The sequence below is a fragment of the Zeus faber genome, assembly GCF_960531495.2.
Source record: "Zeus faber genome assembly, chromosome: 6".
NCBI classification, from domain to species: domain Eukaryota; kingdom Metazoa; phylum Chordata; class Actinopteri; order Zeiformes; family Zeidae; genus Zeus; species Zeus faber.
The window spans coordinates 35850791-35877347 of record NC_137201.1 but is presented as its reverse complement, the minus strand read 5'-3'; the positions used below and the strand labels follow the sequence as shown (position 1 = coordinate 35877347).

General features: G+C 46.1%; 1 protein-coding gene across 2 annotated transcripts in view; it reads left to right on the top strand.

Moving 5' to 3' along the window:
• Positions 1 to 2988: 2988 nt before the first annotated feature.
• aass (aminoadipate-semialdehyde synthase) overlaps positions 2989 to 26557 on the top strand; it is a 44668-nt gene continuing 21099 nt past the window's right edge. Inside the window, exons 1-14 of one of the 2 annotated variants that reach the window (XM_080002192.1) lie at positions 2989 to 3038; positions 3403 to 3658; positions 4812 to 4988; positions 5855 to 5939; positions 6027 to 6094; positions 6181 to 6327; positions 7293 to 7371; positions 8060 to 8187; positions 8427 to 8575; positions 8927 to 9049; positions 16399 to 16510; positions 17071 to 17130; positions 17276 to 17343; positions 18205 to 18326. In XM_080002192.1, coding sequence (XP_079858318.1) covers positions 3416 to 3658; positions 4812 to 4988; positions 5855 to 5939; positions 6027 to 6094; positions 6181 to 6327; positions 7293 to 7371; positions 8060 to 8187; positions 8427 to 8575; positions 8927 to 9049; positions 16399 to 16510; positions 17071 to 17130; positions 17276 to 17343; positions 18205 to 18326 — 1561 coding nt within the window. In that variant the 5' untranslated portion in view covers positions 2989 to 3038; positions 3403 to 3415. Of the gene's footprint in view, positions 3039 to 3106; positions 3220 to 3402; positions 3659 to 4811; positions 4989 to 5854; positions 5940 to 6026; positions 6095 to 6180; positions 6328 to 7292; positions 7372 to 8059; positions 8188 to 8426; positions 8576 to 8926; positions 9050 to 16398; positions 16511 to 17070; positions 17131 to 17275; positions 17344 to 18204; positions 18327 to 26557 lie in introns of those variants that run through there. The other variant, XM_080002193.1, reaches the window with a different exon arrangement.

The following is a 26557-nucleotide window of genomic DNA, read 5'->3' as shown; positions in this document are numbered from 1 at the left end:
TAGCAGCAGCAGTCGTAGTAGGAGAAGTGTAGTAGGGGTGTAGTAGTGGGAGTAATGTAGTAGGGGTGTAGTATTAGTAGTTGTGGTGGTGGTGGTAGCGGTGGAAGCAGTAGTAGTAGTAGTAGTAATAGCAGTAGAAGGAGTAGTGTAGTCAAAATAGCAGCAACAGTAGTAGTAGTAGGAGAAGTGTATGGGGGTGTAGTAGTAGGAGTTGTGTAGTAGCAGTAGTAGTAGGAGTAGTGCAGTAGTAGTGTCTTAGTAGTTGTAGTAGCAGACGTAGTAGTAATAGTACAGTAATGATGTAATACTATCAATAGTAGTAGTAGTAGTAGTAGTAGTAGTAGTAGTAGTAGTAGTAGTGGTAGTAGTCGCAGTAGTAGTCATAGTAGTAGTAGTCGTGGTAGTAGTGGTAGTGGTAGTAGTAGTAGAAGTAGAAGTCGTAGTAGTAGTAGTGGTGGTAGTAGTGGTGGTGGTGGTGGTGGTGGTGATGGTAGTAGTCGCAGTAGTAGTAGCATTAGTAGTAGTAGTCGTGGTAGTAGTGGTAGTAGAAGTAGTAGTCGTAGTAGTAGTGGTGGTGGTGGTAGTGGTGGTGGTGGTACTAGTTGTGTTGGTAGTGGTGGTAGTAGTAATAGTCGTAGTAGGTAGTAGTAGTAGTAGTAGTGGTGGTGGTGGTGGTGGTGGTGGTAGTAGTATTAGCCGTAGTAGTAGTCATAGTAGTGGTAGTAGTGGTGGTAGTAGTCGCAGTAGTAGTAGTCGTGGTGGCAGTGGTAGTAGTAGTAGTAGTAGTTGTGGTAGTAGTGGTAGTAGTGGTGGTAGTAGTCGCAGTAGTAGTAGTCGTGGTGGCAGTGGTAGTAGTAGTAGTAGTAGTTGTGGTAGTAGTGGTAGTAGTGGTGGTGGTGGTGGTGGTGGTAGTAGTAGTAGTAGTAGTCGTAGTAGTAGTAGTAGTGGTGGTGGTAGTAGTAGTAGTAGTAGTAGTAGTAGTAGTAGTTGTGGTAGTAGTGGTGGTGGTGGTAGTAGTCACAGTAGTACATTTACATTTACATTTAGTCATTTATCAGACGCTTTTATCCAAAGCGACTTACAAGGGAGAATAACATTCAAGCTACATTGCGACAGAGATTAGTGTAACAACAACATTAGTGTAACAATAAATACTGCAAGGTGGTGCTAAGTAATTGTAGGTTAGGACAGGAGGTACTCACTGAAGAGCTGGGTCTTCAGGTGCTTCTTAAAGACAGAGGGAGGTCCCCGCTCTGGTCATTTTTGGCAGCTCGTTCCACCAACGTGGAACTACAAATGAGAATAGCCTGGATTGCCGTGGCTGTATGGCCGGCAGAGCCAGGCCACGCTCATTTGACGAGCGCAGCATCCGGGGGGCAACATGTGCTCTTACAAGAGCATTTAAGTAGGCGGGAGCATTCCCAGCAATCACTCTGTAGGCCAGCATCAGAGACTTGAACTTGATGCGGGCGGCTACAGGTAACCAAGTGGCTACAGGTAACCAAGCGGCTACAGGTAACCAAGCGGCTACAGGTAACCAAGCGGCTACAGGTAACCAAGCGGCTACAGGTAACCAAGTGGCTACAGGTAACCAAGCGGCTACAGGTAACCAAGCGGCTACAGGTAACCAAGTGGCTACAGGTAACCAAGTGGCTACAGGTAACCAAGTGGCTACAGGTAACCAAGCGGCTACAGGTAACCAAGCGGCTACAGGTAACCAGTGGAGCTGGATGAGCAGCGGAGTGACATGTGCCCTCTTTGGCTGGTTGAACACCAGTCGCGTCGCCGCATTCTGTATCATCTGTAGTGGCTTCACCGCACAGGGCTCAAGCCTGTTAAGAGGGCGTTGCAGTAGTCGAGACGGGACATCACCAAGGTTTGTAGCAGCAGTTGAGTGGCATATTGGGTCAGGTACGGCCTACCACTAGTGGTAGTGGTAGTAGTAGTAGTAGTAGTAATGGTAGTAGTGGTAGTAGTGGTGGTGGTGGTGGTGGTGGCAGTAGTCGCAGTCGTAGTCTTAGTCGTGGTAGTAGTGCTAGTGGTAGTAGTAGTAGTAGTAGTAGTAGTAGTAGTTGTGGTAGTAGTGGTGGTGGTGGTAGTAGTCACAGTAGTAGTGGTAGTGGTAGTAGTAGTAGTAGTAGTAGTAGTAATGGTAGTAGTGGTAGTAGTGGTGGTGGTGGTGGTGGTGGCAGTAGTCGTAGTCTTAGTCGTGGTGGTAGTAGTAGTAGTCGTAGTAGTAGTGGTGGTGGTGGTGGTGGTGGTAGTAGTAGTAGTCGTAGTAGTAGTGGTGGTGGTGGTGGTGGTGGTGGTGGTGGTGGTAGTAGTAGTCGTGTTAGTAATAATCCAGTTAAGACGCCATTTTAACCAGATCAGTTTCCTGACAAGTGCATTCTGGGAGCTGAAGCTGGGCATGACGTAAACACCAGCGCAGCGAGTGCTGATGACGTCACTTCGAACTGGAAACTTTCAAAGGAAACTCTTTAACTGTTTATATTCGTCACGATCAGTCACAAATATCAATGTTTATGATAAATATCATTATATGACGATAAAATACTCTCATGAAATGTCTGCTGACAGTGGGCGTCCCGGGCTAATGCTGCATTCCGACACACTAGAACTCGGAAATCTCCCCAGTCAAAGGAGCGGCCAGTTGAGTGGGACGGGCTTCCTGAGATAACACAGCTGTTGTCGTGGCGACATGGCGGCTCACATGTCATAAAGTTCCCTTTGCAGGGTTTTAACATCACATATAAAACTGTGAGTTGGATCTAAATCAAACCAGTCTCAGCTCCAAATGCTGCAGCTTCACAACTTCAAACATGTCACCTGAACAGTGTGTGAATTTTCCGACCTAACGAGAACGCAGCAGGAGCCCGAGTCCCGGGCGGGGTGACCCTGCGGTCCATGACGTAATATTCGTGCGCCGGTCACCGAGGAGGCGGCTCCCAGTATCTGGAAGCTGATTGGTCAGAAGTTCAGCGGGGCGCTTCTGCACGCGCCGCTCGAATCAAGTTTCAGGAGTTCGGATTCGGAAGGTGTGTGTGTGTGGTACTGGAAAGTCCTGGGGGTGCTGGGGGTGCTGGGGTGCTGGGGGTGCTGGGGGTGCTGGGGGTGCTGGGGGGTTCTAATTTGGCTTAACTTGTTTGCAACCGTCTCCTCGTGAACTGGTGCTTATTTCGAAAGTGGAGGAGCTTCCAGTCAGACCGTCCTGACCTGGTTCTGATGGTTTATGATCTGTATTCATACGTTGTTGTTGTTGTTGTTGTTGTTGTTGTTGTTGTTATCTGTATTATCTTGTATTAGGTAAAAGTGTGTCAGATCTCAAACTGGAGCTGTCTTGGTTCTCTGAACCCGGTTCTGGTCCAGGCTCTGGTTCTCAGTCAGACTTCTCTTATCCAGGCAAAGCAAAGTCATGTTCCGGCTCCTGAGCCAGCAGGGTCCGAGGACCAGAGCGGGTCTGGGGGTCCAGGGACCCGGGGCGGGTCTGGGCGCCCAGCGTCGCAGATCCCACCGCAGCGTGGTGGCCATCCGCAGGGAGGACATCAACCCCTGGGAGAGGAGGGCCCCGCTGGCCCCCCGCCATGTCAAGGAGCTGACGGCCGCCGGACACACGGTCCTGGTCCAGCCGTCCAACCGCAGGGCCATCCAGGAGAAGGTGAGGGGGCCTGCATGGGGTTCAAAGGGTGACCATGGACCCTGCAAGGGACTCAAAGGGTGGCAGGGACCCTGCAGGGGGCTCAAAGGGTGAGTGAGTTTCAAAGTTCCAAGAGGATCAACATAAGAGTACCCGAAAGCAGCATTATAAATGCTCATTAACAATTCATTATAAATTGTATTTTTCCAAACCAACAATAAAACCTTTCAACACGGAAAACAGAAGCAACTGAACATAAACAACTGTATGAAGTTATTAGTTATTGAATATAATCTGAGGCTCGTTTTATCTCGAGCCACTTAGCTTCGGCTCCAACAGTAAAACATTGAAATGTTACAGTTAATAGTTTCCACAATTATTGCTAGCTCAGGAGGTAGAGCTGGTCGTCTAGTAATCTAAAGGTTGCTGGTTCGATCCCAGGCTCCTCCTGCTAGCATGCTGTAGTGTCCTTGAGCAAGACACTTAACCCCTAATTGCTCCTGATGGCTGCGTCCGTCGGTGTTTGAATAATTGTAAGTCGCTTTGGATAAAAGCGTCTGATCAATGTAATGTGAAGGTTCCATGGTGCCATAATAATACTACTAATAATATTCCTCTTCAATTAGAGTGGTAACCATAGTTACAAAGTTTTTATCACCTGGCGACACATGTGGAATACCTCTTGGATATTTGTTGTAAATCTAGTAATTAGCACTTGTGCCTAGTGTCCGCAGAAGTACATTGAACTAAACTTACAGTATTAGTACACCTGAGTATTGTATTGATTCCACACTAATTGCAATAACAGTATCAATGTTTAATTTATGCACGATAATTGCTTTGAAACACCTATTACGGTACATTGTACACATTACATTGTAGTACTGTATAATAATACTGTAATCAGGGCCCGACATTAACAGTTGCCTTGTTACCCCTAGGAAACCAGATTTGGGCCTTTGTCAGCCATCTTTTGTAGTTGCTGATGCATGGTTGACAACCACTTCTAGAAGTTATTGTTGCGCCCTGCGGTATAGTAGTAGTAGTAGTAGTAGTAGTAGTAATACAGTAATATTGTTATACTACATAACTACAGTAGTACAGCATCATGTGTGTTGTATTGTAAACATGTAGCATATTACTGCAGTATTACTGAAGTTGTCTGGTGCTGTAGTACTACGAGAAGGCTGGAGCCATCATCCAGGAGGATGTCTCCCAGGCGTCACTCATCATCGGGGTGAAGAGACCGCCTGAGGACAAAGTCTTCCCCAGGAAGACCTACGCCTTCTTCTCCCACACCATCAAGGCTCAGGAGGCCAACATGGGGCTGCTGGACGACCTGCTGAAGAAGGTAGGACCCTTGGAACAGGATGTCATGTTGCACCAGGTGTTTGACATCACGCCAGACGAGGCCACAGCATTGTTTTTTAGACCAGCGCTTCGCTTCCTGTCTCCCTCCTGGACGGTCTGGGTTCCCTCTGCTGACGGAGTGGGGACAGAGCCCCCGTCCCCAGACACGACAACCCCAACCCCATGTTATAAAATCAGTGTGATCATTTTCAACCTGTCCTACACCCTCTGCCTCCACCCGTTCTACCTTTCCCTGCAGCAGTGGGGAATCTAAGCGCTTGTGTCCAATGTCCCAGCACCGCACCTGAACTGTAAAACCCACTGGAGGGTGTGAGTGCTTTTTAACAATATTACAACCTGGACGTCTTTTTAACAATATAAACACCTGGACGTCTTTTTAACAATATAAACACCTGGACGTCTTTTTACAATATAAACACCTGGACGTCTTTTTACAATATAAACACCTGGACGTCTTTCAGTTTCTCGTCTCTGTAGCCGAGTGCCACGGTTCAGGTCAAACTCGCTTTTTTTCAAAATGTTTTTTTTTTCTTCTCGAAAACAAATTTATAAAAAAAATATTTATTCAAAATGAATATTCGTAAAGACCCACTATTTGTGCTTTATTTGGATTCGGCTCCACCCCTTTATGGAACTGCTTCCATTTCCACACACTTCCATTCCCAGTCGTTCCGGCAATTTTGCAGAAATGATACGACTTGGAGAGTGGGGATAATTACAGAAGGACTTTTATAGAACATGGAGCCTGTTCCCACATGACGCCAACACAGAACATTACAACAATAGATTGAAGTCTTTTAGTCAAGTGGGAAAGGGGTTTCAGTGTTGCGTTCCTTGTCTCTGCAGGAAGTTCGTCTCATCGACTATGAGAAGATGGTGGACGCCAACGGCTTCCGCATCGTGGCGTTCGGCCAGTGGGCGGGCGTGGCAGGTAGCAGCTGGTCAGACTGATGCTGACACAGGTCTGTAGTTTGGTTCCAACATGGCGGCTGACTGTCCAACGTGCTTTTGTCTCAAGGGATGATCAACATCCTGCACGGTCTGGGGCTGCGCTTCCTGGCGCTGGGACACCACACGCCCTTCATGGTGAGCACCTCCTCTTGGAACCCAGGACCTGAACTTCCTGCTCCCTCTTCCTCAATGGAATGATGTCACTTACTGTTTCTCTGCAGCACATTGGCATGGCGCACAACTACCGCAACGTTAGCCAGGCGGTCCAGGCCGTGAGGGATTGTGGGTACGAGGTCTCCATGGGGCTGATGCCCAAGTCTATTGGCCCCGTCACCTTCTGCTTCACCGGGACGGGAAACGTCTCCAAGGTGATGGAGCTGCACATTATACTGCACACTGTACTGCACACTGTACTGCACATTATACTGCACATTATACTGCACGTGATACTGCACGTGATACTGCACATGATACTGAACATGATACGTCATATGATACTTCACATTATACTGTATGATACTGCACATTGCACTGCACATTATATAGCACATTGTACTGCACATTGTACTGCACATTATACTGTTCACTATACTGCACATTATACTGTATGATACTGCACATTGCACTGCACATTATACTGAACATGATACTTCACATTATACTGTATGATACTGCACATTGCACTGCACATTATATAGCACATTGTACTGCACATTATACTGCACATTATACTGTTCACTATACTGCACATTATACTGTATGATACTGCACATTGCACTGCACATTATATAGCACATTGTACTGCGCATTGTACTGCACATTGTACTGCACATTGTACTGCAAATTGTACTGCACATTGTACTGCACATTGTACTGGACATTGTACTGCACATTATGCTGCACATTGTACTTCTTATTAAACTGCACATTGTACTTCTTATTAAACTGCACATTATACTACACATTATCCTGCACAGTGTACTGCACTGTGTACTGCACTGTGTACTGCACTGTGTACTGCACATGATAATGCACATGATACTGCACATTAAACTGCACATTGCACTGCAAATTGTACTGCACATTGTACTGCACATTGTACTTCTTATTAAACTGCACATTGTACTTCTTATTAAACTGCACATTATACTACACATTATCCTGCACAGTGTACTGCACAGTGTACTGCACATGATACTGTGCATTGTAATGCGCATGATACTGAACATGATACTGTTCACTACACTGCACATTGTACTGCACATTATACTACATGTGCGTTATACGACAACTAAGAGGATTAAGCAATATTTTTGATATCCTGTGCATGCAGGGTGCACAGGATATCATCAACGAGCTTCCTGTGGAGTACGTGGAACCTCATGAGCTGAAGGACGTCTCTGAAACAGGAGGTAGGAAACGGCAGGATTCTGATATGGCACTGGGAGATAATTCATATGGTGATATGAGGCTAAATATGGCTACAGTGTCACGTTTTATTACATTACATTACATTGAGCAGATGCTTTTATCCAAAGCGACTTACAATTATTCAAACACCGACAGCCATCAGGAGCAATTAGGGGTTAAGTGTCTTGCTCAAGGACACTACAGCATGCTAGCAGGAGGAGCCTGGGATCGAACCAGCAACCTTTAGATTACTAGACAACCAGCTCTACCTCCTGAGCTACCATCCCCCGTTTTATGTACGTGGCGCTACATACGTGTGGTGCAATTCCTGTGTTTCCCATAGAGGTGCTGAATAAAAATACTCCTCAACAAATGACATAACTGAAGAAGGGACTGTTTCTTGGTAAACAAACTGAAATAGCAGCAGTGGAAGATTAGTGTTTGTTTGAAATCATTTGGGCGAACACCCGTCTGTATGACACAGCGTCTTCACTGCGTTTCGGCACAAATGCAGTAAACAATGCACAAAGTGACAGTGAATAACATTCCACGTCTTGCATTCTTCCAGTATTTGAAGGACCTTAAGTACGGTGTAGAGGTTGTGGCCTCCCAGTGGCAGAAGACGTGTTTTCACCCACTTCCTGTTCCCTCTATCCACTTCCTGTTTCCTGCGCCCATTTCCTGTCGCAGACATGACCAAGGTGTATGCTACGGTGCTGAGCAGACACCACCACCTTGTGAGGAAGAGCGACGGCATCTACGACCCCATGGAGTACGAGAACCACCCTGAGCTGTACACGTCCCACTTCAGGACCAGTGTGAGTACTGTGTACTGAGTACTGTGTACCAGGGGCAGAATGTGGTACAGTAGTAGGAACCAGGGGCAGCATGTGGTCAAGCAGCCTCCTGCTCTGGGGCTTGTTCCTCCAGGTCCTGGGGTGTCACAGGGTCTGGGTCTGAACTGTCGACCTTGTCCTGCGTGGAGAAGCCTCTTGGTGTCTGGTGAGCTGCCCTCAAAGCAAAGTGTGGAAGGACTGATTATTTGCCTGACCAACAGGTGGCGCCCTACACAACCTGCCTGGTCAACGGGATCTACTGGGACCCTCAGACCCCCCGTCTGCTGCGCCGCCTGGACGCCCAGAAGCTCATCAGACCCCTGAAGCCGTCCTCCAGCGCCACCGAGGGCTGGCCCGAGCTGCCGCACAAGTACGTCTAGCTGCTGCACCGCAGAGTTAGCAGCTGCTAGCCACTGTTAGGAATGAGCTAGCTGTCGTTTAGCACCAACGCAGTGGGACGTGTCAGTGGCTCAGTGACAGAGTGACAGTGACTCCACAAACCAAGGTCAACATCACCAGTAGCCTAGTGCACAGAGAAGTAACAGCTTGGATCTTTACACACCAGCAGGAGGCTCAGGTGTGTCGCCTCCTGCTGTGTGTTGGCCCCGCCCGCTATGTTGGCCCTGCCTACCGTGTTCCTGTCTAGAGTCAAGAAAACAGCACAGATCCTGACCATGTGGCCATCACATCATGTTAACTGCTCTCTCTCTCTCTCCCCCAGACTCATTGCCATCTGTGACATCTCTGCTGACGCCGGTGGATCCATCGAGTTCATGAATGAGTGCACGACAATCGATAAACCGTTCTGCATGTACGACGCCCACCAGCACATCGACCGCGACAGGTGGGTCCCTGAAATTGGGAGTCATAGAACGTAATGCGGCAAATAGAGTCTCACCAGAAGTGCAGGATTTATTAAAACAAAAAAAACAAAAACATCACAAAACAAACAAAGCAAAAATATCCAGTTTTTACTAAATGGAGTCCCATAGCAACGGAAAGCAACGTGCGTTACCCGGCACGGGACAGTGGAGACACACGTTTTTTGGAAGGGGACTGGACGTGCTGTCCCTTAACTCATTTTTGTTTTAAAATGAAGTTTCATACAAACGATTATAAATAGATGTTAAATTAAAACACAGGACAACTGGCAGTGGAGTGGCGTACTGTGGCGTGCAGCGCTGTCTAGAGGAAAAATAAACTCCAGTTCTCTGATTCCTCCTTTCCAGTCTGGACGTTGGCACGTAAATAGACAGGGGGGTCTCACTTGTATCGGAACGAAAGATATGATATATTTCAGGATTTATTTCATAGGCATATTTTTCTTATTTGCGTGCTACATCCACATAGATCCTCCTTGTGCGTGCAAGTAAATGAGCTGCGTGTGCTGCTCTGTCGCTCTCTGGTGCTGGGGGGGCGATCATGACCGCACCAGGTGACTTCTGCTGGACTGTCCCCTGTCCCATCTATTCCGGTGTTATTATGGCATGTGTGAAAAGGTGCACAACGGAAATGTTCCGTCATGTAGCTGCGTGTGTGAATAGTGAAACTCACTAGCGGTGCCAGAAAGGTTATCGCTGTCATTTACCAGGAACTATGTGTGAAAGGGGCTCAAAATACCTCTGAGTAGAGAGGGAGAGGGCGGCTCTCTTGATGACAGTTATAACAACAGTATTTCCAAAGCTAGAAGGCAGGTAGCACTCAACAACAACAACAACAACAACAACAACAACATTACAGACAATAACAACAGATTAACCCCATAAGAATAATAGTAAGTACATTGACAACCAGTATCATTTAACAACAACAAAACAGTAATAATATCAATAATTACAATAAAAGTAAAAAGTAAGTCATTAAAAAGTACCAGTATGTAGAGAGCAGGGTAGCTCATTTTATGACGTTCTAAGATGCAGAGTCCAGCTGGGGAGCACGGCCATCTTTATTCATCAGACAGTGCGGTGAATGATACTAATATTGAGTTGAATTCATAAAAAAAATGTTGTCTGATGTGTTTGTATTGTTAACAGTGTAGTAAAATGTGCATCTGTCTACCTCACTTGTCTTACACTGAACACACCTGTCTTATACTGACCACACCTGTCTTATACTGACCACACCTGTCTTATACTGACCACACCTGTCTTATACTGACCACACCTGTCTTATACTGACCACACCTGTCTTACACTGACCACACCTGTCCGACACTGACCACACCTGTCAGACACTGACCACACCTTCTATGTCTTTTGTCTTGTGATGTCTTGTTTGTGGACTGTGCTCACTGAGCCTGTACTTGCTCAGGATCTGTCTCTGCTTCATATCTCTGACACTAAAGAGATATTCTGACAATGGATTTTCGCTTTTTATGTCAGATATTAATGAAGTTTGTTTAGTGTTTTGGTTTGATGGTTATTTTTTGTTGTCTTCAACTCTTTGCTTGACTGTGATGTGTGATGGTAAACAGTGCTGCTCTTACATGGAACCATGTTGGTGTTGGTTGTGATGGTCAGTCTCATGAGCAAGTGACTGAGGGGATTCTTTTTGGGCTTCACTTATTGGCTTTGCAGTGCTTCAAACTGCAGTGTACGTTAGGGACTTGATTTAAGATGCATCCAAATTGTGGTTGTTTTTTTCTGAATGTTTGTTAGGAAGGATATGGAGCTCATTCTGCCTGCATGCATTGGTGGCTGTTTTTCTTTGTATGTTCCATATACAGTACTTGTTCAGAATGTGTCATGCAGGGTCTCTATAGGATGCTTGTCCATCTAGTGTCGTCGTGCTGACTGAATGGACCCCACACTTCACTTCCATACAGGGATACTGGTACGATTATACTATCAAATATTTTGGTCCGGATTCTGAAGGGTTTGTCTATTTGGTGAAATGTTCTTCTAATTGTGTAAATTGATTTAGTTTACTTTACTTACTGGCAGTGAATACACTTTTAGTGTATTCACTGCCAGTCCAGATGCTGCTCTGTGGGTGACAGCAGCACCAGGTCGTCTGCATAGAGCAACAATTTCACTTCCTTGTTGTTTAGGGCGTGGCCAGGGGCTGCAGATGGTTCCAACAATGTGGCTAGCTCCTCCATGTAGACATTAAAGAGGTTGGAGATAAGCTGCATCCCTGGCTCCTCCATGTAGACATTAAAGAGGTTGGAGATAAGCTGCATCCCTGGCTCCTCCATGTAGACATTAAAGAGGTTGGAGATAAGCTGCATCCCTGGCTCCTCCATGTAGACATTGAAGAGGTTGGAGATAAGCTGCATCCCTGGCTCCTCCATGTAGACATTGAAGAGGGTGGAGATAAGCTGCATCCCTGGCTCCTCCATGTAGACATTAAAGAGGGTGGAGATAAGCTGCATCCCTGGCTCCTCCATGTAGACAATAAAGAGGGTGGAGATAAGCTGCATCCCTGGCTCTTCCATGTAGACATTAAAGAGGGTGGAGATGAGCTGCATCCCTGGCTCCTCCATGTAGACAATAAAAAGGGTGGAGATAAGCTGCATCCCTGGCTCCTCCATGTAGACATTAAAGAGGTTGGAGATAAGCTGCATCCCTGGCTCCTCCATGTAGACATTAAAGAGGTTGGAGATAAGCTGCATCCCTGGCTCATCCATGTAGACATTAAAGAGGGTGGAGTTAAGCTGCATCCCTGGCTCCTCCATGTAGACATTAAAGAGGTTGGAGATAAGCTGCATCCCTGGCTCCTCCATGTAGACATTGAAGAGGGTGGAGATAAGCTGCATCCCTGGCTCCTCCATGTAGACAATAAAGAGGGTGGAGATAAGCTGCATCCCTGGCTCCTCCATGTAGACAATAAAGAGGGTGGAGATAAGCTGCATCCCTGGCTCTTCCATGTAGACATTAAAGAGGGTGGAGATGAGCTGCATCCCTGGCTCCTCCATGTAGACATTAAAGAGGGTGGAGATAAGCTGCATCACTGGCTCCTCCATTAGACATTAAAGAGGGTGGAGATAAGCTGCATCCCTGGCTCTTCCATGTAGACATTAAAGAGGGTGGAGATGAGCTGCATCCCTGGCTCCTCCATGTAGACAATAAAGAGGGTGGAGATAAGCTGCATCCCTGGCTCATCCATGTAGACATTAAAGAGGGTGGAGTTAAGCTGCATCCCTGGCTCCTCCATTAGACATTAAAGAGGGTGGAGATAAGCTGCATCCCTGGCTCCTCCATGTAGACATTAAAGAGGGTGGAGATAAGCTGCATCCCTGGCAAACCCCTTGCCCTCGAGTAATGAACTCTGTTCTTTTTTTGCCAACTTTTATTCCGCACTTATTTTTTATATAGATTAATTTGATGATGTCATAAACTTTACCCCCTATACCACTTTGGAGAATTTTATAGTATAATCCCTTTTACCAGATTGAATCAAATGCTTTCCTAAAATCAATAAAGCATGCAAAAATCATTTTTGGTGCATGTGTTGATCAATGAGGGTGTGTAGGGTGTCAACATTATCAGTCGTGCGGTGATTTGGTAGTAAGACAGTTTGTTTACTCAAGACATTGTGTTGCATAAGGAAGCCCAGCATTCGGACATTGATAATGCTGCAGAAAACCTTCCCCACGTCACTGCTCACACAGATGCCTCGGCAGTTGCTAGGGTCCAGTTTATCTCTCTATTGGGGAAATAAGCCCCCGACTCCAGATCTCAGGGAAGCAGCTTGAAGGAGCAGGTTGAACAGTTGAAGCAGGACCTGCTGCAGCTCAGTGCTGACCTTCAGCATCTCCGTCCTGATACTGTCGGGACCGCTGGGTTTTCCTGATTTTACCTTTTTAACGTTGTCTTCTAATTATTTTATTGTCATTTGGTAATCAAGTGGCTTCTTGTTGTTCTTGATGTTGTTTAAAGATTTCTTCATTTCTCTTGTATTTGTTTCTGATTGGAGGTCAGACTGTTCAGTGATATTTCTTCATACAGATTTTCAAAAGTTTTTTTTCCAAATATAACCATTTTGTAGTAAAATGTTTATTTTCTTTGTTGTTGTTCCATCTTTCCCAGAATTGGTTTTGGTCGATGGGCTCTTCAATTTATTTTATTTTTTGATTGTAATTTTTTCTTCTTTTATTTTGTTTGTATTCTCTCAGGGTTCTAGCAGAATTCTGACGTAGGTCTGTGTTTTGTGGTTGATGGTGTTTCTGGTTGGACAGTTTTCTTAATTTTTTTCCTGACATGTTTACACTCTTCATCAAACCACTCTTCCTTTTTGGGCTTCACTTTTATGGTGGAACTATTTTTAGTAAGACCTGCTCTATTGGCTGATTTGTGAAAAATAGTATTGATTTGTGTTATGGTCTTATTTATTCCAGATTGATTTGTTGAAATTTGGCTGAGAGAAAGTTATTCATCATGTTGGTCAGTTGAGGAGAAGTGATGATACTTTTAAAGGTGGTGTCACCGTCAGGAGCCCATCTGAATGATGGTGTAGTTTCAACATTTTGCAGGTCTCAGGTTCTTTTTTTTGTGTGTTCCATTGTGTCCAATGGTTTTTAGATAGACATTTATCTGACAGTGGTCTGTTAGTGGTGTCTGTGGTCTGACAGTGAACGTGCTGATGGAGGAGAGCAGGGTCCATGTCAGCGATCGCATAGTCAACTACACTAGTTCAGCTGAACAGTACGTGAACCTCCCTAGAGAGTCCCCTCTGATCCTACCATTAACATGTACAGACCTAAGGAGCCACAGAGATGCACCGACTCTTTGTCTGTTTAGTTGACCACACGGTCAGGGTTGTTTCTCTGGGGAGGGGTGGGGTTGAGGTACAGTGGAGGGGTGGGGTTGAGGTGGGGTTGAGGTACAGTGGAGGGGTGGGGTTGAGGTGGGGTTGAGGTACAGTGGAGGGGTGGGGTTGAGGTACAGTGGAGGGGTGGGGTTGAGGTGGGGTTGAGGTACAGTGGAGGGGTGGGGTTGAGGTACAGTGGAGGGGTGGGGTTGAGGTACAGTGAAGGGGTGGGGTTGAGGTAGAGTGGAGGTATCTGAAGATGTGACTGTTGTCAGTAGCATCCACCATATCAGGCTCACATCCTGTTCTGGCATTCAGGTCTCCATCAGTTGAACACCACCCTGGGCCTGGTAGTGGTTGATCTCTACTTGGAGATTGTCAAAAAAGTTTTCATTGCAGTAGGAGCTCCCTGGACATATGTATAAATCGTTATCACATTTGATGGTGATTTCATTGAACTGAAGGCAGATATGTGTTGCTGCTTCTTTGATGTGTTTGAATTGGCTTGACAGATCCTCTTTGTACCGTACCATAACCCCACCTGAATCTCTCCCGTGTTTGGTGTTTGTCTGCTTGAGGGATATTAGTAAGATTTCTGCATATCCTGGGGGACACTCAGTGTCTGTGTCCTGCTGACACCATTTTCTAGTAGAATGACAATGTCATGTCCTTCCATACATCCCATAAACTCTTTGCTCCAAAAACTGAAGAGTGTAACTCTTGAATGTTCCATGAGCTAATCAAGAAAGATTTAATTTCCTTCATATATTTTTTTTTACATAGATCTATGTACAATGACAAATAAACAATTGAGTTGCAATAAGAATCGGGCAGTAAGTTAGTGTGTGTGTGTGTGTGTGTGTGTGTGTGTGTGTGTGTGTGTGTGTGTGTGTGTGTGTGTGTGTGTGTGTGTGTGTGTGTGTGTGTGTGTGTGTGTGTGTGTGTGTGTGTGTGTCAGGGTGTGTGTGTGTGTAAGTTATTTATTTATTTTATTATTGTTATTAAACAATCATCTTGCAGATGAGGTGTAGTAACTGTCTCACCTCTCCAATGTTCAGGTGTCCTGAAACTACCTGTGCGTAGGTGTGCTTCCTTTCAGGGGGCAGCAGGGCTTGGGTGGTGCTGTGCTGTGATCCTGTGTGGGGTCCTGTGCCAGGTGTGTTGTCTCAGGCCGTGGAACCAGAGCCGGACTGCTCTCCATTGGCTGGAGGACTCCTACTCTGGGTTTGGTTAGGTGGGAGTCTAGGAGGCTAGCATCCTCCGGGTGGGGGTCTAGAGGGCTGAGGTCCTTTGGGTGGAGGTCTAGTAGGCTGGGATCTGGTAGGTTGGGGTCTGTTGGGTTGAGCTTTCCTCTGTCTTGCTTAGTGGGAGTCGTGTGATGTTGTAGTAGAGCTGGAGTATTTCCTCTGTAGGGTGTAGCTTTGTGGGGATGGTAGCTCAGGCGGTAGAGCTGGTGGTCTAGTGATCCAAAGGTTGCTGGTTGGATCCCAGGCTCCTCCTGCTAGCATGCTGTAGTGTCCTTGAGCAAGACACTTAACCCCTAATTGCTCCTGATGGCTGCGTCCGTCAGTGTTTGAACAATTGTATGTGTAGGTGTAGCTTGTGGTGTAGCTGCTCGGCCGTTAGAGTGGGGTGATGGACGATGGTAATGTGGGTCAGGCTGCCACAGTCTGTGGTGATCTTGTTGTTGATCTTATTGATGGCGTCACCGGCAATCTGTCCTTGGCTTTAGGGTGGAGACGGTGATGTTGGCTCTCGGAAACTCTCTGTGGGCTTTCCTAGCCACCTCCGTCAGAGCCACGCCCTCTCCCTTGTAGCGCAGGTCATTGGTGCCTGTGTGTATAATGATGTTGTCAGGCTGACTTCGGTGGGCGTGGCAGAGCAGCTTTAGTGCGCTGTCAGTGTGATGCCACCAGAACATACCAACACTGTGTCTGGGGAACAATTTCCTGTGAAGGAGGAATTTGCCATTGGAGTTCATGAGGATGGCAGTTTTGGGGGGCTCTGGGCGTGGTGTGGAGCTCTGTTCTTCTGCAAGCTGTGAGGGCGGGAGATGGGCTGTGTGTGTGGGGGGAGGGGTGGGGGGGCCGGGGTCCACGCCGCAAACCTGGGTCTCTGTGTGGTTGCTGGTCTCAGTCTGGGAGCCAGCGTCAGTGGTCTGGTGGGGGGTGGGGGGTGGGGGGGGGCAGGGCACCTGTTCTGTTGCTTCCTCTCTCTTTCCCTCATTATATATAATCTGCTCCTATGCAGAACTCCATTACAGAACATCGTACACCGTTTCAATGCAGTTGGGATGGATGGAGTGAATTGATTTGTCGTTCTGCCTTCCATGCCTCCATGTCTTCATCTTAACAAAGCTACATCAGTGATAATCTGAGGCTTTTAAGGTTTGCATGTTTCTCCTGAACCCCCACTCTCTAATGCTGCTCTGTGATTGGTCAGCGTGGAGGGAAATGGGATCCTCATGTGCTCTATCGACAACCTGCCGGCGCAGCTCCCCATCGAGGCCACAGAGTACTTCGGAGACCGTCTGTTCCCCTACATCTGGGAGATGGTAAGAGGAACCTGCCCAGGAATCTCTGGAGGACCCTGCCCAGGAACCTCTGGAGGAACCTATTCAGGAACCTCTGGAGGAACCTATTCAGGAACCTCTGGAGCAGTTGTTCTCAAACTTTTGTTAATTGTGTAATTCTAAGATCTTTTTTCAGCTCACTACCTCCTTCACTGGCATTGGGAGAAAAAATAATACGTTAACATAAACTATCTACTGTATGTGCATTGTATGTGTTTTTTAAAAACATTATATATAACCAATATGTTTGAACACCTTTTCTTTGATTTTTGGAGTACCCCCTGCAGGGGATCCAGAGGATACTTTCTTACTTACCCTGCAGATACTTTCTTACTTACCCTGCAGTACCCTGGGTACTACAGGGTAAGTAAGAAAGTATCCCAAGGGGTATGAGTACCCCCATTTAAGAAACACTGCTCTGGAGTTACCTGCCCCGGAAGGAGGCTTTTTAGACCTCCTGATGTCTACAGGGTGGCAGACATCTTGTTTCGACTCCTGATGGCAGACATCTTGGTTTTCTTTAAATTCTGTTTCTTCTTCAGCTTCTGTCTGATGCCTTGCGCCCCCTTGAGGACGAGGACTTTGGTCCCCAAGTCAGAGATGTAAGGCCCACCGAATACTACTACTACAATAACTAGCAAAATACTTGGAGAATAACTACCAAACTTGACTGGAGTAACTACTAAAACTGCTTGGTTGTTTAGTTGGTTGATTGATGGGTTGATTGGTTGGTTTCGTGTCATCCAGGCTGTCATCACTTCGAATGGGAAGCTGACCCCCAAGTTCGAGTACATCCAGAAACTCAGAGAGAGAAGGTCGGTGTCTTTAAATCTCTGTTGTCTTGTGTCTGTGGAGTTTGACTGTTTAAGCTGATTAAACAGTATAAACCACTTGGCCCAGCGCTGCCTCCTCTCAAGCTTACGACTAAGGATCAATCTGTAAAGAGTGCGAGACCGGTTACTGTGTGTTTGCTTGTTGCTTAGCACCCAATGTTTGCCAAAGCATTGTTTGGGTTCTAGCTTTTGTGGCGCTAACCTTAGTGTACTCTAGTCCAGTGTTTCCCAACCCGGGCCTCCACTTCTCCCTGCCCTACGCTACTCTAGCACCTGATTCCATGAAGGACCACACATTCTCATGACCCTGATTTGAATCAGGTGCGAGTAGAAATCTAGCTAAAACCAGGAGGACAGGGGGTGCCGGATTTACAAACACTGTTCTAGATGTGTCATTGCAGCGACCTACAGCAGGGAGCGCTGAGCTGCAGTACTAACCCTGACTCTGGTTGTCCCTGCACGGAGCCAAACTGCCTTCCCATAAGCCATGCATGTCTAGCATGCTAGCCTGCTACCGGGTCAACATGGCAGCTCCGAGTATTCTCTCCTCCTTCTATGTTCCCCCTTTGTGTTCAGTGTGGGTGTGGTTCTGACATTATTTATTTAAATGTATTGCCCGATTTATTTCATGTTATCGCTTTAAAACCAATCAATCAGAAGTTTTGTTCCTGTGGTGGTCCACACGTGCACAATGTTCCTTCAGAACCAGAATCCTCCAGAACAGGTTCTGCTGTTCCTAATTCTGATAGTTCTGGTGTTGCTCGTCCAGGTTCTTCTGGTGGTGCGGGTTCTTCTGGTTGTTGTTCTGCTGGTCTTGGTTCTAAAGCACTGGTTCCTCCTTAGGGAACGGGCTCAGATCCTGAGGAAGGAGGGAATGAAGCGCGTTCTGCTGCTGGGTTCTGGATATGTGTCTGGTCCCGTCATCGAGTACCTGACCCGGGACGAGGGGACGCAGGTGACCGTGGGTAAGTTCCAGACGGAGGAACTAGAACCTCCAGAAAGAGGCACTAGGACCTCTAGAATGAGGAACTAAAACCTCTTGAAGGAGGAACTATAACCTATAGAAAGAGGAACTAGGACCTCTAGACGGAGGTACTAGTACCCCTAGAAGCAGGAACTAGGACCTCTAGAAAATGGAACTAGAACCTCTAGAAAGAGGAACAAGGACCTCTAGAAGGAGGAACTAGGACCTCGAGAAGGAGGAACTTGAACCTCTAGAAGGACGAACTAGAACCTCCAGAAAGAGCAGGACCTCTAGAATTAGGAACTAAAACCTCTAGAAGAAGGGACAATATTTTGTGGCCCCCTACTTGACATCAAAGTTTAGTGTTAGTGTGGCCCGCATGTTTTTCTCACACGCACCTTTTTGCCGAGTCGTTGTGCGAGTAGTTGCCCTGGCCGTTTTATATATTTTTTATCACTTATGGGCTACCATAGCTCAGGCTCGTGACCGGAGCTCAGGCTCCGGTGGTGTTTGTTGACAAGTTAGCCAACGCGTTAGTCACTTGGTTGAAACGTGATTCCGGAGTGACACTAAGTGGAAGGAAAATATATCCTGTCACCCAGTGCAAGGTACAGAGGACTCAGGAAGTGGGCGGACTCAACACAGTAATTAGTGACCTAATAAAGACAGCAGAGTGTTGCAATAGGAAAGGGAAAAGAAGTTGTACTTTCTTTGTGGAATACTTGATGCGGCCCAGCCTCACCCAGACTCTACCTCCAGCGGCCCCCAGGTAAGTTGAGTTTGAGACCTCTGCTCTAGAAGGAGGTACTAGAAACTCCAGAAGGAGGAACTATGACCTCCAGAAGGAGGTACTAGAACCTCTAGAAGGAGGAACTAGAACCTCCAGAAAGAGGAACAAGGACCTCTAGAAGGTGGAACTAGAACCTCCAGAAAGAGGAACTAGGGCCTCTAGAAGGAGGACCTAGAACCTCTAGAAAGATGAACTAGGACCTCTAGATAGAGGAACTAGAACCTCTAGAAGGAGGAGCTAGATCCTTTAGAAGGAGGAACTAGGACCTCTAGAAGGAGGAACCAGGACCTCTAGAACAGGGCTGCCAACACTTTTTCAACTTGCGTGCTACTTTTTAAATGACCAGGTCAAAATGATCTACCTGCATTAAAGAATGCTAAATATATTTATTAATATATATACTGAGTATACCGGGAGCAGCTGAATGAAGAAGAAGGTACTGAATATACTTTATATATACAATATATGTTGGTGACCTTGCATCACTGCATGAACGTTTACAGCACAATACAATAAAATACATTTATGGTAAATACCTTATTCTGATGACTTGCACTGAATGGAGTTGGCCAGGGTTGCATAGTCCGGACAGTAGCTGCTGGTTGCCAGCCTCCAGCAGCTTCCAGAGGATGATCAGTCATGGTGGAACGATATTTGGCCTTTATAATCTTCATGTGGGAAAAGGCTAACTCGCATAAATAAGTACAGCCGAATAATGCAGTCAAGGAGGTAGCACATTTCTTCATGTTTGTGTACTTTTCCTCCGCGAGTAAGTTCCAAAGCTGTCCATGAGCCCCAGACTTCAGCTCAATGTCAGCCTATAGTGTCAACATCTCATCCTCCACTGCAGTGGAGGATGAGTTCAGGTGAAACAGTGTTACAATTTTTGATGCGAGTAAATCAACCTCAACATCTTCCCTAAATGGGCAGCACATAAATGTAGCGATGGGCTCGAGTAGAGCAAAGTCTTGAAACCGTTTGTCAAAGTCTGACAGACAGTTTTCCATCTGCTCTGTGTAGCACTTTCAAGTTGTGCACACGCCTTCCCTTGAGTCTCTAGCTCTGATGCCAGGTTTTGAAAGTTTCCCAAATCATGGCGCTGCAGCTTTGAGGACAGAAGTTGCATTTTTCGTTTGAAGGCATTAACTGACCTGATCATGCTGACCACGGTTTTGTCTTTCCCTTGCAGCTCTAAATGAAGCTCATTCAACATGTTGGTCAGATCTGTTAAAAATGCCAAGTCTAGCAGCCGCTGATCGTCATTAAGTTGCTTGTATTCTGCATTTTTACTGACAAGGAGAAACTCCTTTATCTCCGTTGAGAGCTCTCGAAATCTCTGCAGGAATTTCCCCCGACTAAGCCATCTCATGTTAGTGTGTAGCAAGAGGTCAGAGTTGTTGCAGTCAGCCTCCTCCAGATGTACACTGAACAGCCGTCTTTGAAGAGATCTCGCTCGAATAAAACAGGCGATTTTTGTTGCCACATCCATTATCTCTTTCATGTTTTGCATTTTTGCACATAATGCTTGTTGGTGTAATATGCGGTGGTAGTTAAGGAAGTCGGGGAAAGCATCGCCTCCCTGCACTCGGTAATAAATCCATTCAAGTGGCCCACTATTGCGGGTGCGCCGTCCGTGGTGACTGACATCAATTGACACACTGGCAGCTGGGTTTTGTCGATAACGTTTTTGAAAGACTGTAAAAAGTCCCCTCCTGCGTGTGTTCTTTCATGGGCAGTATTGTTAACAGCTCCTCTTTTGCAGTTATATCTGTTAACACCATTCGAATAAAAATGCATAATTGTGCTGTGTCACTTATGTCCGTAGACTCGTCTACTTGCAATGAGAAACACTCACGCTTCACATTGTCCTTCCAAAGCTGCTGTGTCAAATCATCGCCCATTACTTCACAGCGCCATGTAACTGTACTTCTTGATAGCTGAAGAGCTTTGATTGAAGATCATATTTCCGGTTTATTTTTAAAGTCCCCAAACAACGAGTTAGCTGCTCAACGAAGGTCTCTTTTACCATCTCTTCATCTTGGAAGGACTTCTTACGCTTAATGATGGCGTGACTCACCTGGAACGGTGGCTGCCTTTGCTTTTGGATTCAGCTGTGTAAAGAATTACTGCTGTCCATTAACTGCGATTTTAGTTCAGTCACCTTTCTCTTTTTCAGCTCGCTCTTCGGAGGGAAATCAATGTTGTATTTTTTATGAACAGTTCAAAAGTGCCTTTCCACATTTTCCTTTTTCGCAACGGTAGATTGACAGATCAGACAAATGCACTTTGAGTATGACATTTTGAAAAAAAAATGCCATTCCGCATGGAAGTGGTAAGCTTTTGGTTTCTTACTTGGTCTGGCTCCCCCACTCATTTTTTATATCCCTTCTTTAGTAGATATAAATCAGAAGGCTAACTAGGTCACTCAGCTCGCTTAAGTTTTGCAGTAGCTCACATGTTTTCTACGTGGTGACCCGTGTGTTAGAAGAGAGGAGATCTAAGTCGTTGTGATTGTAACCCAACGAACAACGTTTTAAGCAACATTAGACTGGCCACCCTGTTCGTCAATCAAGTGGCAAATGCCAATCGGAGGATAGATGAAAGGCTAATGTCTAAAAAAAAATATTTGATTGGCAGGCAATCTACCCACACTATATATTGGGCAGCCCTGCTCTAGAAGGAGGAACTAGAACCTCCGGAAAGAGGAACTAGGACCTCTAGAAGAAGTCAAGTCAAGTCACACTTTATTTTTAGAGCCCATTTCATACATGGGCAACACAATGCGCTTTATTAAGAAATACAAAAAAGAAAGATAGAAAGTAGTTGTCAGCCGGTCATTACAAAATAATGCAACAACAAACAACTGCAACAACAAAGGCAACAACAAAGACAACAAAAACAACAATTGAAGCGACTCCAACCACAGTGGCAGCAACAGAAAACAACAGCAGCAGCAACAACAGCCACAGAAACAACAACAACGGCAGTAGCAACATCGACACCACCAGCAGCAACAACAACAGCAGCAACGTACACGCAAAGACTTTACCGGAACCGGAAGTGGTAGCTCTCACCTGAACTGGAAAGGTCACTCAGGTTAGAGATGGTTAAGTTGACGTACAAGGTAACGTTAAGTTGAGGTATAAGGTAAGCGAGAGTTAAGTTTAGGTATAAGGTTAGCAGCAGCAACGACAACACCAGTTAAGGTATAAGGTTAGCGGTACCAACAACAGCACCAGCAGCAGCAGCAACGACCAGCAGTGACAATACCAGCAGCAGACAACAGCAGCAACAAAAACAGCAACAGCACACAAGCAACGACGTCACTGGGTCTGGAAGTGGTAGCTCTCACCGGAACCAGAAATCTCCTCGTCTGTATTGTGTCAACAGTGTGTACCATCTCATCTCAACGAAGTAACCCAGAGCAAAGACGTCACCAAAACCGGAATTGGTAGCCCTCACCAGAAACGGAAATTTCAACTGTGTGCACCGTCTCATCTTAATCCAGTCACGGTCAAGTTTAATTAGCCTCCCTAAATTACGGTTCAAGTTTTTCATTCTGACCTCGGGCGGGAGATGCTTTTGACTATCTCTCCGAAAACAAACCCTTCTTATAATCCTCTCACTGTAATATCACAACAGAAACAGAAATAGCAGAAGCAGCCACAAAAAAACAACAGCAGCAGCAACATCAACTCCAGCAGCAGCAACAAAAAACAACACAGTACCACTTGTACACAGGCTGGGATTTGATCACCCCGGTCGGGTCGCCTGGAGGAGGGTGTCTGTTGTAAGACCCGAAACACCCAGTGAATCCAGGAAACAACACTGAGGATGTGTCCAAGTTTTGTGCATCAGTGGGTGTATTGTTAACTGAAACCTCTGGGGTACCAGTGACACCCAGGAATAGACTGGGTGACGGCCACGTAAAGGGTGGCGACATCTGGAGAGACAGAGGACGGCCGGAGAGACGGCAAACCGGGGTGGGGAGGGTTGGCAGCCCAAGCCACTTCTTCCGTGAGGGAGAACCCAAAGCAAGCTACAGACACGACAAAGGAAAAACAACCCCAAAGGTGCCCGAGAGGGGGGGAGGATGAGCACCCCAACAGGACGGATCTAAGAACGACGACTCAGGGCAATGGAACAACGACGACGACAGTACAGTGCATCTGCGGTAAAACCTGCAAGAATCAGAAGGGTTTAAAGATACATCAAGGCAGAATGAAGTGTTTGGCAGCGGCAACGACGGCACAACGCACAGAAGTCACTTCTGGTCAGACGCAGGAGGAGCCAGGCCTGGAGGCAACCCACAGTGCCCAGAGCCTCCTAGTGTCGCCTGCACCCGCTGCCAACAGCTCACATGCCACCCTAAGCCCCCAAGAAACAGCATCATCTCCCAACAACCCACAGAGCCTCCAAAGCCAGCAAGCTATAACAACTGGCCTGACATCATCTTGGTCTTAGAGGCCACAAAACAACTTTTCTTGCTGGAGCTGACGGTTCCCTGGGAGGAGAGGATGGAAGAGGCTCAAGAAAGAAAGAGGGAGAAGTACCAGGAGCTGGTGGAGGACTGTCGGAGGAACGGCTGGAAGACCAGGTGCATGCCAGTGAAGGTGGGCAGTCGGGGATTCGCGAGCCACTCCCTGAGCAAAGCCTACGGCACACTAGGCATAACCGGTGCCAACCGGTGCCAACCGGAGGCCATAGGCAACAACGTGGAGGCAGCAGAAAAAGCCTCCAGATGGCTCTGGTTGAAAAGGGGAGAGCAGTGGGTGCAGTGGGTGTAGCATGCCACTTGTACACTGGCCGGGATTTGATCACCCCGGTCGGGTCGCCTGGAGGAGGGTGTCTGTTGTAAGACCCGAAACACCCAGTGAATCCAGGAAACAACACTGAGGATGTGTCCAAGTTTTGTGCATCAGTGGGTGTATTGTTAACCGAAAACACACCCTTCTTATAATCCTCTCACTGTGATATCACAACAGAAACTACAACAACAGCAACAGAAATAGCAACAGCAGCCACAAAACAACTCCAGCAGCAGCAACAAAAAACAATAGCAAAAAAGACAACAGCAACGCACACGCAAAAAAGTCACCGGAACTGGAAGTGGTAGCTTTCACCGGAAATGGAGAAGTCACTCCGGTTATGTTGAGGTATAAGGTTAGAGGTGTTTAAGTTAGGGTATAGCGTTAGAGATGCATAATTTTAGCTATAAGGTAAGTGAGGGTTAAGTTTAGGTATAAGGTTAGCAGCAGCCACAGCACCAGCACCAGTAACACAGACAGACAGACAGACGTCAGTCAGTCAGTCATAGACTGTTGCGAACAGCAAGGCTTTTAACCTGCTTTTAAAAGTAGTCAGTGTGGGGGGCCTCTCTCAGGTCCCTCGGTGGGGTGTTCCATTTACTTGGGGCATAGATACAGAAAGCAGCTTCTCCTGCTTTAGAGTTGGTACGGGGGATCTTTAAAAGACCACTGCCTGTGGACCTGAGAGTTCTTGCGGGTTCGTGTATAATTAGCATTTATTTTATATACTGAGGTGCGAGGCCATTTATAGCTTTATATACAAGTAGCAGAATCTTAAAATCAATTCTAGTTTTGACGGGGAGCCAATGTAGAGATCTAAGAACAGGTGTGATGTGTTCAAACTTTTTTGTCCCAGTGAGAACGCGTGTAGCCGCATTTTGGATTAACTGTAGCCGCTGCACAGTTGATTTCGGGAGGCCGGTGAATAGGCCATTACAATAGTCCAAGCTACTCGTTATGAATGCATGGATTCATTTTTCGGAGTCTGCTTTTGACAGGAAGCCTCTTAATTTTGAAAGGTTTTTTAGATGGTAGAAGGCTGATTTTATGATTTGATTTATATGTCTCTTAAAATTTAGATTGCCGTCTATGATTTCACCCAGATTTTTGGCTTCATTCTTGCTCTCCAGGGACAGAGAACTAAGATGAGCAGCAAATTTTCTTTAGCCTTTGCACCAAAGATGAGTATTTCTGTTTTGTCTTTGTTCAGTTGTAAAAAGTTCTTTGACATCCATGCATTAATATCATTAATACACTGAGTGAGGGAATGTATGGGGAGTAGGTCATCAGGAGATAGGGTATGTACAGTTGTGAATCATCTGCATAGTTATGGTGATTTATTTTGTTTCTTTACTATATGTGCCAGTGGAAGCATATAGAGTGTAAACAAAAATGGTCCCAGAATCGAACCTTGGGGCACTCCACATACAATATCCACTTTGTTTGACACAAAATCTCCAATGGACACAAAGAACTGCCTGTCCTGGAAGTAGGTTTTGAACCAATTTAGAACCGGGCCAGATAGGCCGACCCATTTTTGTAATCTCGCTAATAAAATGTGATGGTCAACAGTGTCGAAGGCAGCACTGAGATCCAGGAGCAGAAGAACAGATAGTTTTTTTGGCATCAGTGTTTATGTGTAGATCGTTCAGAACTTTAATAAGTGCTGTTTCTGTGCTATGGTGAGGTGAAAAGCCAGATTGATAGGGGTCTCAAAGGCTGTTTGAGGTTAGGTCGTTGTTCAAGTAGTTTGCTGAGGAACGGCAGGTTGGAAATGGGCCTGTAGTTGGCAATAACTGTTGCATCGAGATTGCTCTTCTTCAGGAGTGGTTTAAGGACAGCTGTTTTAAGTACTGCAGGGCATATACCTGATTGAAGAGAGCCTTTTAAAATTTATAATACCTCATGTGCTAGGCAGTTAAAAACAGTTTTAAAAAATCTGGTAGGGAGGGGGTCCAGGCAGAAGGTGGAGGACCTGAGCTGACCAACAATATTGTCCAGTCCTTTAATGTCTTAAGGGGACGAAATTAGACATGGCAGCAGTCATATTACTGGGGAACTGAAGGCTAGGTTCATTTCTGGATGTTGAGGCACTAATATTCTATCTGATAGCTATAATTTTGGTACTGAACAATGTAGCGAACTCCTCACATTTTTCAGTGGAGAGCATCTCTGACGGGTTGTAGATGGTAGATTATTAAGTCGATCAACAGTGAAGAAGAGCACTTTACTATTGTTGAGGTTTTCATTAATGATTTAAGAGAAGAAAGACTGTCTGGCCTGTTTCATTTCTATATTGTATCAATTGAGTCTATCCTTGTAAATTCATGATGAACCTGAAAATTTGTCTTCCTCCATTTTCGTTCTGCCTGGCGACACTCTCTCTTAAGCTGCCTAATAACTGCTCCAATAACTGCTCCTTTTTGTTTTTCTATGGTTTTAGTTTTAACAGGTGCATTCTTATCAATGATATTTGGTATTTTGGAGTTGAAGTTGTTCACAGGATCCTTAGTTGATGATGCCTTGAACAGCGGCAACTCATTTACAATTCTCTTAAAGGTTTCAATGGTATTATTGTTAATGATACATTTTTTAATTGTTCGGATACCCCTCTGTTGTACAGGACTAGCAGAC